Genomic DNA, 14,592 nt, shown 5'->3' on the forward strand with positions numbered 1-14,592 from the left:
TTAACCAAAACTGATAAACAGACGACATATTACGGAGGGAAAAAATAAGACGAGACAGAGCAAGTAATCTCAGCCATCAGGTTCACTTGGAAGCACTTGGAAGCTCACTGCTGCCTTGATATATACTAGCAGCCATCAAGTTCAGTACAAGGTGCAATGGGACAAGAGCCAATGACTGACATCTGACATAATGAGCCTGTGAGCTACCACTGTGCTTGTGGAGCTCAAAGACTTACTGACACTTGACTGTCATTTGTCACAGTCCTGTGAAAACAAATGAGAATCTTCTACAAATGTTAGTGCAAGAGTGTACAGCCTTCTGAATGGATCCGGAATAAGCCATAATAATTCCAGCAAGGATCATTTCAAGCTAATAGCTGTTCAGTTGTATTAGGAATTTGTGTCAGTTTTTTTTTTTTTTTTTTTAATATACAAATAAGAGTGTCTAATTTGATGTTTCCACCTCTTACAGTTCATTAACAGTGTCGTGCTGAAATTATAAAAACTGATGCTTTTCTTTCATCATCATCTTACTTGAGTTAAGTAATCTCCATTCCACACAAAGCTAGAAGAGTCACGGACAAAAGTTCGGGAGCATCACAAGATGCCACATTACAATAAAGTTAAAATGACAGGTATAACATAAAGTAAATATTGCTGAAAGATTCAGATAAAGTATTCCTTTGTTGTCATAAAAAATTCAATAATGTTTCTTATTTTCTGTCTTCCAATTTTCAGCTTGAGATCATTATCACACGAATCATCATAATTTTTACCTCTTCACTTTCTTCCTTGCTTTCTAGTTCCGAAAAAAATTACTTCATTATGTTAAGAAGATAAAAGGAAGTAGTAAGATCAGTATCTGACATAAAAATGTTTATTAACACTATTTTTAACTTCCAATAGCAGCTGAAGGGGATTCATGGGGTTCTGTGAATTATGTTCAGTGCCAAAGAGTCACATCTTAATGAATATTCATTGAAATCAAAATCATAAACTTACTCCATAAATTAAGTATGACTGTAGCGGACAAAACACTTTTTTTACACCTAGAACACGCTCAATGAATGAAAACTATGGCTAATTTCTGATACTATGATAATACAATGTTTGTAAACAAGTTTAAAAAATGAATATGTTACTATGATGAAATAATGAATTCATTAAATGTCTGCTTGTCACACCTGCAGTTTTCATTGCAGTCCACTCATTACCATACTTCACCACTTTCCCTTCCACTACGGGTATATCGTGTCCCCTCGCTCATGAGGGCTTGTGCTCCAGCCAAAGTTACTTGCTACTCCACTCCCAACCAGGTGCCAATATTGGATAAATGTTCTGAGAACTTCTACTTTGAGACTAGACCACCTACTGCAGTTCTAGCAATGAGGTTGAGGTAAGGGAGGGTAGAGGATGACATGTTGCATACCTTGGGACATGTAAAGAAATTTCAATCAAACTTAATACACATAAACTTGTTATCTAGAAAAAAAAAAAGTATTTTGAGGATACATCTAGCAACCCTATCTACGAGGAATGGGGTGAACACTTGTAATTTTATAACTCTGGAACAAATGATCTCTTACTTTGAGGATCGTAATTGGTAAGTAAAGAGGGGAGAGATTTGGGGACAGAGGTGTGAAGGGAGGAGTGATTCCTGTTAGTTTCATAGTGAATGACTAAACAGTTCTGGTATTTGTGATAAACAGCTCTGGGTACACTTGCTACTAGCCAGTATCCATTGTATGTTCTAGCATTCTTCAAATTGATTTATCTGTCTGTTTAGTGGGGAAGAATGCAAGTTTGGCTTGAGATTATTTTCCCTAGGGAGAGGGAGTGAGTGTAGCAACCTTCCCCTACCCCTTGCTGGGTACACCCTTGATTTTGGATATGCCACTGTAGCATCAATGAGTATGACTTAACTACCTGGAAAAAAATAAAATTGCTACAGATACAGTACATCCCTAGTTACAAGGGTAGGAAGAGGATGGAAGAGGGTGACTTGTAACCATAACTCTAGCATTCATGGAAAATTTTTAATGATGCTTAGTACACATAATATCAATGTGGTGCAAGACACGTCCATCACCACTAGGAGTGGGGGTGGGTGTGAGAAGCAAGTGCTTTGTAAAAACAAATATAAAAGAACTGATAAGTAAATAACTGACCAATGACTGGTAATCAGCAAGTTACATAATAACAATCAAGTAGATGTTATTTGACTTTCACTGTTATTTATTTTTAAATTCATGCTTACAGTATCACATAATGAATATTTATTTTCACTCTGAATTTGTCTGCCCAGTACATTAATCACTGCTTTTTCAATAAATATATATACTGGCATAGAATAGCACAGACCACTGTAGTTCTCAAGATTATCATTCTACAGTTACAGAATTCATTCTTGCCCAATCAGTTGCTTACTACCGAGTGAGGGGGCGCAGTGGTTAGCACACTGGACTTCCATTCGGGAGGACGATGGTTCAAACCCACATCCGGCCATCCTGATTTAGGTTTCCTGTGATTTCCCTAAATCATTTTAGGCAAATGCTAGAATGGTTCCTTTGAAAGGGCACTGCCGACTTTCTTTCCCATCCTTCCCTTATTGATGGGACCAATGACCTCGCTGTTTGGTCACGTTCCTCAAATCAATCAGTCAGTTGATCAGTTGCTTACTGTGATATTTCACATCTCCTTCTATTATGTTTAATTGATGATCCATATCATTCAAGAATATAAGGCTGTGAAATTCTGATTTTTACTCTTGCTTCTCTGTTATTTGAGGATTTATCCTCAAAATTAGCTTTTTAACTGTCTTTTTTTATGCACAATGCTCTGAAATTGCTGCTCTAAACTTACCTACATTCTTTGGGTTTGAGCTTTGTGCAGCTACCTCATTCTGCAAATCCATGAATCATTCATAAACCATCACAAACAACATTACAACAGACATTAGCCAGTACACTTAATAAATGAAATTAAGAAGCACTTTTTTCAAACTACTGTAACTAAATCTGCTACTTACATTTGTGAGCATCTAGTTAAAAATTTCATGCTACCAATCAGTTAGTGTAAGAAAATTTGGATAGACATGCATGCGTCTGAGGTACTAGACAAGTAAGTTGGTTTGAACCCACCACAGAAATACAGATACTACCACAGCGCCACCACAGTGAAGCAGGCTGGAGGGAGGGAGCAGACTTACTTGAGGCTGCTGCTTGTTGCACTAGGTGTGCTCTCACGACTCCCTCTCCCCCCCTGCTCCCTGTAATTGCGGTAGTAGTTTTGTATGCAAACAGCAGCTTCCTGACTTTTCTTAAAACGCTTGTGCTCGCAATATGATCGAAACCCATTCTGTATCACCATTGCTGCATGAGTCATCTGCTTGAAGTATGCATACTGCAAAAAAGAAGGTAACAAATTACTAAATGATAAAAATTAAGCTCAAAATCTGCATAATTAATTTAGTCAAAAGTGGCAACAGGCATATTTTTTAACACATTCAATTTCGTAAGTTTCCTGCTAGTTCACAATGCACAATCAATTCACAATTATGAGAGTTCCATATTGTGGCTATCTAGTAATACTTCCTCAATAAATGAAAACCCTATGAACAACTCAGTGATGTCCAGCTGCATAAAAAGCTAAAATGGAATCTACACAACCCAGAAGCTTAGTTTGAAACTTTTTGTTTTGGGATATGTACACCAAATAAATTTATAAGAGATGGTACTGATCCCCTTGGTACACAAAACAGTACAGAACACTGTTGCAGAAGCAATAAAAAATGTCAAATTTAAAAGAACACAAAATCTCCAAGAATGATGATGTTTTACTAAAGTTTGAACTTGAGTGCAGACTTCAATGTGAGATTCTTTTAATAGTTTCCACAACAAAAGTCGAGCTCAAAATTTGGCAGAAAATCCAGAGATTCTGGGTTTATATCAAGTACACCAATGGTAAGACACAATCAGTACCTACACTGTGTGATAGCAATGATAATGTTACTGATAACAGTGCCACTAAAACTGAATTACTAAACAAGGTTTTCTGCAATTCCTTCACCAAAGAAGATGAAGTAAATATTATAGAATTCGAGTCAAGAACAACTGCCAACATGAGTACCTTAGAAGTAGATACCCTCGGTGTAGCAAAGCACTTTCTTAAATCACTTAATAAAGGCAAGGCCTCTGCTCCAGACTGTATACAAGATAGGTTTCTTTCAGGGTACACTGATACAATAGCTCCATACTTAGCAGTAATATACCACTATTTGCTCAACAAAAGATCTGACTTAAAGAATGGAAAATTGCACAGATCGTGCCGATACTCAAAACAAAAATTGGAGTAATCTGCTTCATTGCAGACCTGTCTTATCATGGATTTGAAGTAGAATTTTGAAACATATACTGTGTTCAAACTTTATGAATTTCCTCAGAGAAAATGATTTATTAACAAGTAGTCAATACAGATTCAGGAAATAACATTAATGTCAAATGAAACTCACTCTTTATTCACATAAGTAATGAGTGTTACTGACAGGGGATTTCAAACTGATTCAGTTTTTCTAGATTTTCAGAAGGCTTTTGACAATGCTCCTAGCAAGTGACTTCTGATCAAACTGCATGCTTACAGAGCATAGTTGTACGACTGGATTTGTGATTTCTTGTCAGAAAGGTCACAGTTGAAAATATAAGTGACAAGCAGTCATAGAGTAAACCAGAAGTGATATCCAGCATTCCCTAAGGAAGTGTTATAGGCCCTCTGCTGTTCCTAATCTATGTAAATTAATTAGGAGATGGCCATCTTAGATTGTTTGCAGATGGGGCTGTCATTTCCCATCTCACAGTCATCAGATGATCAAAAGCAACTGCAAAATGATTTAAACAAGCTATTTTTTAGTCTTGTCTACTTCTGAACTACATATCAGAGTATCCAGCATCTTCATCCTTCACTGTGCTGACCTAAAGACAACATTGTCAGCTATTTTGCACATTTTAACTTCCTGTTGTCTTACAGAATTATGTTCTGGGGCAATATACCTTAAGTAAATAAAATATTCACTGAGCACAAGTTACGAACATTGGTGCGAAGTCTCTAATACTATCACATCTCCCATTAAAAAAAAGTGAGAATCCCTCTATATTCTACAAATTATCTGATGATAGGTAGTGAAGGAATGAAATTCTTGTTAGCAACATGACAAGCTCACGTGAAAAGTGTAGGATAACATGGGGCAGAAAAGGAATGCTAGAAAACAATGACCTAAAAACCAAGTTTCAGACTGCATGATATGCAATTCGATATCGAACACATAGGTAGGTTCAAGGTGAGAATACATTGGCAAGCAACTGTATACAAATGTAAACATATGCCACAGAAATGTAATGAAAGCAGAAAAGTAAAATAAATGAGAGAAAAAGTTGTAGGAAAGCAACAAAGAGAATCTGAGAAAAATAAAAACAGGCTAAGTGAAAAACAATGTGTCCACAAAAAAGGAGATTTGAGGAAGGAGATTGGAGGCTAGTTCAGATTAAAGGAGGAATTAATCTAACACTAACACAAATTATAACAGACAATGACAACATCCAAACATGTGCTGAAGAGGCAACTCATGTCACTGAAACCAGGAAACAGCAGAGTTGGGAACATAGATCCCAATCTCTGTGGCTTATGACACAGTGTTCACCACTGTATTTTGTAACATATAGGTAACAGAATACGAATGTTAAAGGTGTAGGAACTTTGTAGCCATGATGCAACAAAAGCTTCAGATCACATGGTAAGTCTATGTGCTCTCACACGTAACCCTCTTCTTGATTACAAGGGCATTAACAAAGTTGGCAATGAAGTATATGATCTCATATCCTTACTGAAGAAGCCTTTTAATGGGTTCCAGTTCAGAGCAGTATTTATTTTTCTGCAGTATCATTCAACTTAGGCTGAGCCACCATGATCAGACATGCCAAACTGCACACTGGCTCATCTTGGTAGTTTTTGAATGCAAAAGCACTCACAAAAGTGGTAGTACATTTAATTAAGAATCCCCCATCACAAAATATTTGCTTCCTACATAGCCCAAGACTGTAAGATAGATAATTCTTAAAATATAGAACAAAGTGTTTCAGAGTGAATGCATATCAATGGAAATAATCAATTTTTGAAAGTATAATGTAATTGGTAGATAAAAACATGGACTCACTAACTATTATCAGGAGAACACACATATAAAGGTGTTTAAATGTGCAAGTTTTTGAAGCCAGTGGCTCCTCCCCTTGGCAGATGAGGGTTGAAGGGGAAGTAAGAGAGGAGGACTGGAGAGGTTGAGGAATTGAGGAAAGTTTGGAAAAGCTGTCCAAACTCCCAGATCAAGGGAGCCTTAGCAGACGGAAGGAGAAGGAAAGAATGTATGAATTTTTTGGAGGTGTTATAGTGAATAAAAATGCAGAAAAGACAAGATGATGCTTATATCAGAAAAGTAATTAAAGTAGCGAAAAAACTAAACTACACTTTGACAAATTTACTAAATATTTCAATATTTCATACAGGATCCCTTCCCCACATAATTCTGCCAATTCTGAGATGCCAAGTGCTCTCAAAGTACTTCCTGAAAAATTCACATACAAACAGATCAGCAGTGCATCCATGGGAAGCAGAATAATTTCACTCTCAACAACAATTTTGCATGTCGGTTATACTCAGTCTTCTTGTAGTTTAGGGCTTTTGAATCTCTTCTATGATGAATATTTACAGCATCTTTCCAATGGGTAATCTAGACTTCTGAGTTTCAAGCTGTGCAGTTCATCAGTGCCTTAAATAATCTAGATTTCTCGGGCCATCTTAACACACTTTGAACTCTGAACCCAACTACAAAGAGCGTGAATGCAAACTTCCCTTCTCCCAATACATTGATTACATAACCAACTTATCCACTAGGGATATCAATTCCTCAAGTTGTCCTTCAACCTGTGGCTAGTATTCCCTCTGTGTCATCTACAATAGCTCTTTGTGTTTTTCAATCCTTGGTGACCAGGTCCCTAGAGGGACAGTATGGATCCTTTCTATCACTGCTATTATTCCAGAACTTGAAAGATGGGAACTTGTTTTATAACCTATACCATTTTCTTTGCCCCCAGATAGCCTCAATTAGCATTAATTACTCCTGCTTTAGTCTCATCTGTTTGGCATAGCTCACTTCACTTGTCACTTCCATACTGTTACACAATTATTTATTTGCTTTCTTTTTTTTTCTTCTAGCCCTCTTTCTAATCCAAAGCTTCTCTTGTTACCTTATCTTTATATTGTTTCTTTACCCTTCACCATAATCTCTATGGCACTTCTGTGTGTTGTTTCTATGGAAAATCTGTGGTTCTTAAGAAGAGTATTAATTTCATCCTTGTTCTCTGCATTTGTTACCTGGACTCCAGTTGCTTTAAGATCTATTGAATTTTGGATGTCCTTTGTTATGCTACTACAATTTCTCACCACAATTTGTTGTAAAACCCAGTTTCATTGCATTAGTAAGATGTGAAAGAAATAAGAGATTCTTTTCTTCTACATTGAGCTTGTGACTAGGTCAATCTCTTGATAGACAGTTTCATTGGTGAGGATTTTCCAGACTACTTTGACCTGATATTCTTTATTTATGCAAGTTCTCATGGTTATTCTTTCAGTTTTGAGGAGATGATCAGTTCTTCTTTCTTGGAACAGAGTTTCACAAGCATAAGTGACTCCTGGTAGAGTTGTGGTTACGTAGTGTTGGAGCTTAGTACCTATTGACAAGCATTTATTATTATATGTTGACAAATTTAGATTTTTTTTCATTTTCCAGTTCTATTTTTCCAAGTTTCTTTCTCATACAGGTTGTTCTTGATGATTTCTCCAAGGTATTTGAACTGAAGAACTATGTTAATTTTTGATTGTTATGGGGACTTATACATAGGAGTTCCATGTGCATGATCTCAGTTTCTTGAAGGGTACTTGTAAATCTAATTTAAAGACAATTTTTTGGAGACTGATAATCTGGGCCTGAAGTAATTCCATGTCAAGAGCTAATAGAGTTAAACCATAAATCCAAAAATCTCACAAAATTTGTTCTTATTGAGCATTTTGTTCCACTTTTGATTTTAGGTGGGTTTGCTTTTTGCCAAATCTTCATAATGTAAGCAAGAGCTACATTGAAAAGCAGTGGGGATAATCCACCACCTACCGGTAGTCTAAGACTGGTTTTTCTTGTGAAAGGTTTCACAATTTCCTTGAACCTTGGGATTTTTATTGGTTACAGTTAGTTCAATGATTTTTATTAATTTTGGGTGAAGACTGTATAATACGAGTATTTTTAGAAGTATGTGCTGAAACATAATAGGTAGCAGATTCTCACTCACTTTAAATTAAAAGTATATTTTGAGTCTTGTTATGATAATTCCAAACTGAGAAGTATAATCCATAGGTTATGTGAAATACTGTATCTGCGAAATATGGTACATCTATTTCATCTATATGGTACATTTATTTCAAGTTTAAGTTGACCTGATACCTGGCGGTGCTATATTTTGCGACTGACACTGCCTAAATCAAATGTATTTTGTTAACTTGCTGTGTCAAAAAGAAAAATAAATGACATTATTGCAAAACATGTATATACAGACCCTGTGAGGTCACTGACTTAAAGCCAGTTTCTCGAGACATTTCAAAGTGGCCACCATGTCAATGAGTTTAGTAAAAATAAGACATGCTCTCTTTTGGACGGAGATCTTTGAAGGTGGCATAGGAAGACTTGGTTCATTGTTTAGGGGTGGAGGTATAACAGCTGCACAGTGGTGTGATGGTTTTTCTTTATTCCATTGTAAGAATCTCAAGATATGAAAAAAAAAAATCTTGGAAACTATAAAAACAGTATGTGTAGCACAAATTAATGGCATACAACTGACTGCCTGGCCAGAGGTTGTACCACCAGGAAATCAATTACCTTTTTCACAGCAATGGAAGCAGATCGACTCATAGTGCCAATGATTCTGAAAATGGAGAGGAACTTTTCATCTGGAGGAGGAGCTGGGATTGACATAAAACTCTGGCCAAAAAAGTGCTCACATAGGTTTAAGTTACACGTGTATTCTGACAAACCGAAAGGAAATACATTGAGACTGGTATGAAATTTGGGCAAAATAGGATTGTGAATAAAGATGCAGAGATGAACAATTGTTTTGGACAAATTCGATGCAGAATTTGACTGTGAGTACAGCAGCCTTTATCACCTTGTGACTGAGTTGCATTATCATCTATGCGAAGGTGTCTCAACAATTTTTTTTTACTGATGTGTAAAGTGTTTGGGGGGGGTAGAATGACATCATTATTTTGTCCTTTTATGTTGAGTGACTAATTAGATCTCTTTTTGTAGTTTGAAAAAAAGTAAATGCAGAAAATGTTGTCCACAGTAGAGGAGGAGGAGGAGGACAAGGTGGTACCAGTGATACAGCAATTAATTAATGGTGTCCATAGTATTCATGTCGACCATGTTAGCGATAATGAGTCAAAAGAGGAAGCTGATTAAGACAAAAACAATAGCACTTGATCATTTTGAGGGCTGGATGAATGTGAGACAATAAGCAGTACAGGTGGAAGCATATTTGATAGACTTGTCAATTTAATCAGACTCACTTCACAACAACAATGCAGAGGAATAATTAAATTAAATAAAAATCAAATAACTGAAAATCCAGGATGAAATGTAACAATATTATGAAAGGAAAGCTGATACTCACCATATAGTGGAGATGCTGAATTGCAGATAGGCACAACAAAACGAAGAAAGCTTATTTGTGACAGTTTTTTGTTGTGCCTATCAGTGACTCAGCATCTCTGCTATATGGTGAGTAGCAACTTTCTATTGTATTGTATTGTACTGTATTGTATTTATTGGTCCAGTAAATCTTACATGTACAGTACAGCACATCAGATATTGGACAGGTCAAAGTATATCTTACAATTAAAACACTTTAGAAACTAGAAAATTATGTTCACAAAATTTTACAGCACTTCATATACTGGGCAAGTCAATGTGTAAGTTATAATTAAACCACATTAGAAACTTGAAGTTTACAACTGAATACATGTATAAGCCAATATTAACGATTAAAGTATTTGCATGATCCTCTCTTAAGCTCTAAGGATTTTGGAGGAACTCTTCCACACTATAAAAGCAATGTGTCAACAGATATTCTTTTAATGCTGCTTTAAAAATTTTTATATCTGTCATTACTTTAATTTCTCTTGGCAATTTATTGTAGATAATTTTTCCATGGTGTAATGTTCCTTTTTGGCACAAACTGGTTTTTGTATGGAGTACATGAAAGTCAGTTTTCTGTCTTGTATTATGATGATGAACATTTTCATTTTTGGGGAGGATACTAGGATTTGTTATTGTATATTTCTTTATAAACATTGCACTTTCAAATAGGAAATTTTATAATATTGTTAAATTACATAAAAAACTGGATAAACAAGGGCAAAAGCTAGATCAATTAGAAAAGAATGTACACGAGCAAGAGAAAGCCCTAAAACTTGTTCATAAAGATGCTGTCCAAATTCAGATAACTGTTGACAGCACTGTAGAGGAAACCAAAATTATTGTAAATGAGGTTACTAAATTGTACACAGATCACAAAGAGTTCAATATGAGGTTAGATAAAGTTGAAAATACAGATCCAGACATTTGAAATAGCTTACTAGATGAGATTAATAAAAAATAAAAAGTCAATAATACATTGCATACTGTTATTAAAAACAAGAGCTCAGCTTTAAACCAAAGGGTAAATGAAGTAACTGAAACAGTTAACAAAAATTTTTCAGAAGTCACAAGCAAAGTAGATGCATTTTTCAGTAATATTTCCAATTTATGATCAAAGGTTTCCGAAATAGGTGAAAATTTAATCACTAAGAACTTTTGCACTAGTGTTGGTAGTAAACACAGGAAATAATAGGCATAATGAAGACAGAGGTCATGAGTGAAGGAATAGCCAGTATAACAGTAATCATGACACAGGAATTTTAGTAATTGGAGCCCTGAAAATAGAAGGTACAACCTGGAAAACTATGATTTGCATCAAGGGGGAGTGGTCAGCTTGAGGCAAGGAGAAGTAAGTATCGAAATTAGGTTAACAGCAATTTCAGAAGAAGCAGAGATAGTTTCAACCAGACAGGTCGGAATGGACATACAAGCACATCACATACAATGAATAAAATAGAATTTAGTGAAGAATTTTGTGAAGGTAATCTGGGTGAAATGAAAGAAGAAGAGAAACGTAAGAAGAAATCAGAATTAGAGCTTAGTAGCTATATTTTGCAAATTTGTTTGTTCAGTGTATTAACAGTATTGAAGTGATGTGTAATGATACTAATGATGTGAATTCTGATTAATATTGTTTAGTGAGATTAAGGGATAATTCTGATGTAGGTATGCTGAATGAACCTAATGGTGCTGAAGTTGAAGATGCACAAAGAGTGATGCACTTGGGAGGGAAGAAGAGAGTACAGGGGATTACCTGAACAACGATGATGTTGATGATGATATTTGTGCAGAGGATAATAATGGATATGCTGAGTATTTATGAGATTATGATGCTAATAATGATTTTGTGATGTTGATAGTACTTCACCGTGTGACAAATTAGATGGAGAGATTTATGTCAAGATTAAAAGTGAAAGTTTGATGGAAAATGACGATAGGAGTTCAATTGTGGGTTTAGATGATGGTGTTATGTTAGATGGGGAAGTACATGATAGTTTGTTCTTGCCAGTAGATGTCAGTCATTTTGTGTCCACTTGCTTTAGTATAAATAAGAGAAAGAACTTAATTAGTGACAAAATATTGAAGGTAGCTAGTGATCACTATGATAATGTTAGCAACAATAGTCAAATGCAAGTAGTTTTAAGGCAGATTTGGCAAAATATGTATTCAGGTAACAAGGTGAATACTGCTTCTAGTAAAAAGTCATATAGATGTAATGTAGTCTGGAAAGTCTGCAATCAGGAGGAGGTCATTAAGTTTCAAAATGACTCAAATGGCTCTGAGCATTATGCGACTTAACTTCTGAGGTCATCAGTCACCTAGAACTTAGAACTAATTAAACCTAACTAACTTAAGGACATCACACACATCCATGCCCGAGGCAGGATTCGAACCTGTGACTGTAGCAGTTGCTCGGCTCCAGACTGTAGTGCCTAGAACCGCACGGCCATTCCAGCCGGCCATTAAGTTTCAGATAGAGACGAAGGAATGAGTTTACGGGAAATTGAGGAAGATCTTTTATACGAGAATGAAAAAGATGAAGAACAGGATGAACCAGATAGCCCTTATATTACTACACAGATTGATAATCGGAGAGGTAACTGTCTTCTAGACACTGAGAGTCCCATTACCGCCATCTCGAAGAAATTGAGAGGTAGAATAAAGAATAGTGAAAACTTTACTGAATTTCCTGTGACAACAACATTACATTGCTGTAAGAATAAAAGGAGCCACTGGTAAGAGGAGCAAATTACTCACCAGACAGGTTTTATCAGAGTTCAAGATCAATACTATTAACTTTGTTCAGGGATGCTTGGTAGTTGAGGGGTTAAACGAAAATCCGATACTCATGATGAATTGGATACTAAAGGCAAAAGTGTATTTTATTTGGAGTGAGATGAAAATAACTTTTATTGACCCAAAAAGTGGGCTAGTATTTTAATGTTAAACAATGGCCACAGTAAACAGATCGGGGGGGGGGGGGGGGGGGGGGGTAGAAGAATCTGAGGAAGAATTTTGAGGAAGCTGACGAATGCAGTGATGATGAAATTAGTAGCAATTCTTACGAAGAACTTAAAACTCACAAATTGTCTAAAGCAGAAACTTTAAGTCCAGAAAACAGAGAAGAACTAGGAGATTTTCTGTGGGAATATAAAGATATTTTTTACTGTTAAACCAGGAAGAGTTAAAGTGTTAAAGTTTATCACTGTAAACCCAAATTAAAAGCTCATGAGCCATTTTTTAAGCCTTATGTCATACCAAGTTGTGAAAGGAAAGAAGTATAACGGGATTTGGAACAAACGCAAAGATGGAAAATAGTAGAAAGAACCAGCAGCCAGTACGTAGTAGAGGAATTGTACTTGACTCTAGGCATTTAAATAAATATCTCAAAGGGGAGACTGACCATCTAGAGAACATTGACGAGTCAGTCAATAAGTTTGAAAATGTGAAGTTTGTAACCAGTTTAGATCTGACATCTGGGTTTCACCAGATAGAGTTAGAAAAGGAATCGAGAAAATACAAAGGATTTTTATATAATGGAAAAAGCTTTCAGTACTGTGTTGTACCATTTGGCCTAAACGTTTCTGTATCAGAGTTCATCAGGGGTTTGGATTATGTATTAGGGAGGGAACTTTTGGTGAAATTAACTACATATGTAGATGACATTTGACATCTTATTATCAAGGAAAAGTTGGGAAGAGCACGTTAACACTTTAATGGAAATTGGAAGAAAAATGAAATTGGAGGTATGACATTAAAACTTGAAAAGTGCAAGTTCTCGATGAGACAGTTGAAATTTTTGGGCCACAGCATTAGTGAAGAGGGGAATTTTGGCTGATCCCAAAAAGCTGAAGGCATAGCAAAGTTTCCAAAACCAAGAAATAAAAAAGAAGTTAAGTCATTCTGTGGGCTAGTGGGATTCTATAGAAACTATATAAGAACACAAGCACTGAATGCACCCAGTTTCAATAATTTATAAAAGAAAAGCACAGTATGGGAACTGACTAGTGAATGCCAGTTAGCCTTTGATGAAATAAAAAAGCAGTTATGTGATAGCAAGATTCTACATAGACCTGATTTGTCTTTATCCTTTTGCCTCATGACACTTAGGTGTGATACAGAATTGGGATTGCACCTATTTCAGGAAAAGGAAATTAATGGAAAAATAGAACACCACTCAATAGCTTTTCAAGTAGGACATTACAGAAGCAAGAAAGAAATGACATAATTACAGAAAAATAATTATTAGCAACAGTATGGGAGCTCAAAAAGTTCAGAAATTATTTGCTTGATATAAGATAAAAGTGTACTCAGACCATGAAGCTTTGTCATATACTCAAGGGATAGAAGAATTACCACGTGGCCAGTTTACCTACAACAATTAAACTATACAGTTCAGTACATTAAGGGAAAGGGTAACATCATAGCGGATGCTCTATCTAGGTTACCTGTGAGGGGTGAAGAAGGATATGAGAACAAAAGTTTAGGCGCAAATTTCAAAATAATGTGTTTAAGAAGGGTAAAGGATGAAAAAGAAATTAAAAGAATTTGCAATCAGTTTGGATGCATTCAAAATCCTGATGACCATTGGAAACATGTCAAAAATTATTTAGGCAAAAAGGGAAATGAGAAAGCACAACAATACTACCTAATCTATAAAGGCATACTATTTAATATAATAGAGGGAAACATTCCACGTGGGAAAAATTTATCAAAAAACAAAGATGATGTGACTTACCAAACGAAAGCACTGGCAGGTCGAAAGACACACAAACAAACACAAACATACACACAAAATTCAA

At 35.8% G+C, this 14,592-nt stretch overlaps 1 protein-coding gene across 1 annotated transcript in view; it reads right to left on the reverse strand.

Moving 5' to 3' along the window:
* The window catches only part of LOC124789300 (calmodulin-binding transcription activator 1), a 1,803,646-nt gene that overhangs the window by 85,158 nt on the left and 1,703,896 nt on the right, over nucleotides 1-14,592 (reverse strand). Inside the window, exon 27 of the mRNA XM_047256611.1 lies at nucleotides 3,209-3,402. Within this exon, the coding sequence (XP_047112567.1) occupies nucleotides 3,209-3,402 (194 nt within the window). The remainder of the gene's footprint in view (nucleotides 1-3,208; nucleotides 3,403-14,592) is intronic.

The sequence above is a fragment of the Schistocerca piceifrons genome, chromosome 3 (assembly GCF_021461385.2).
Source record: "Schistocerca piceifrons isolate TAMUIC-IGC-003096 chromosome 3, iqSchPice1.1, whole genome shotgun sequence".
NCBI classification, from domain to species: Eukaryota; Metazoa; Arthropoda; class Insecta; order Orthoptera; family Acrididae; genus Schistocerca; species Schistocerca piceifrons.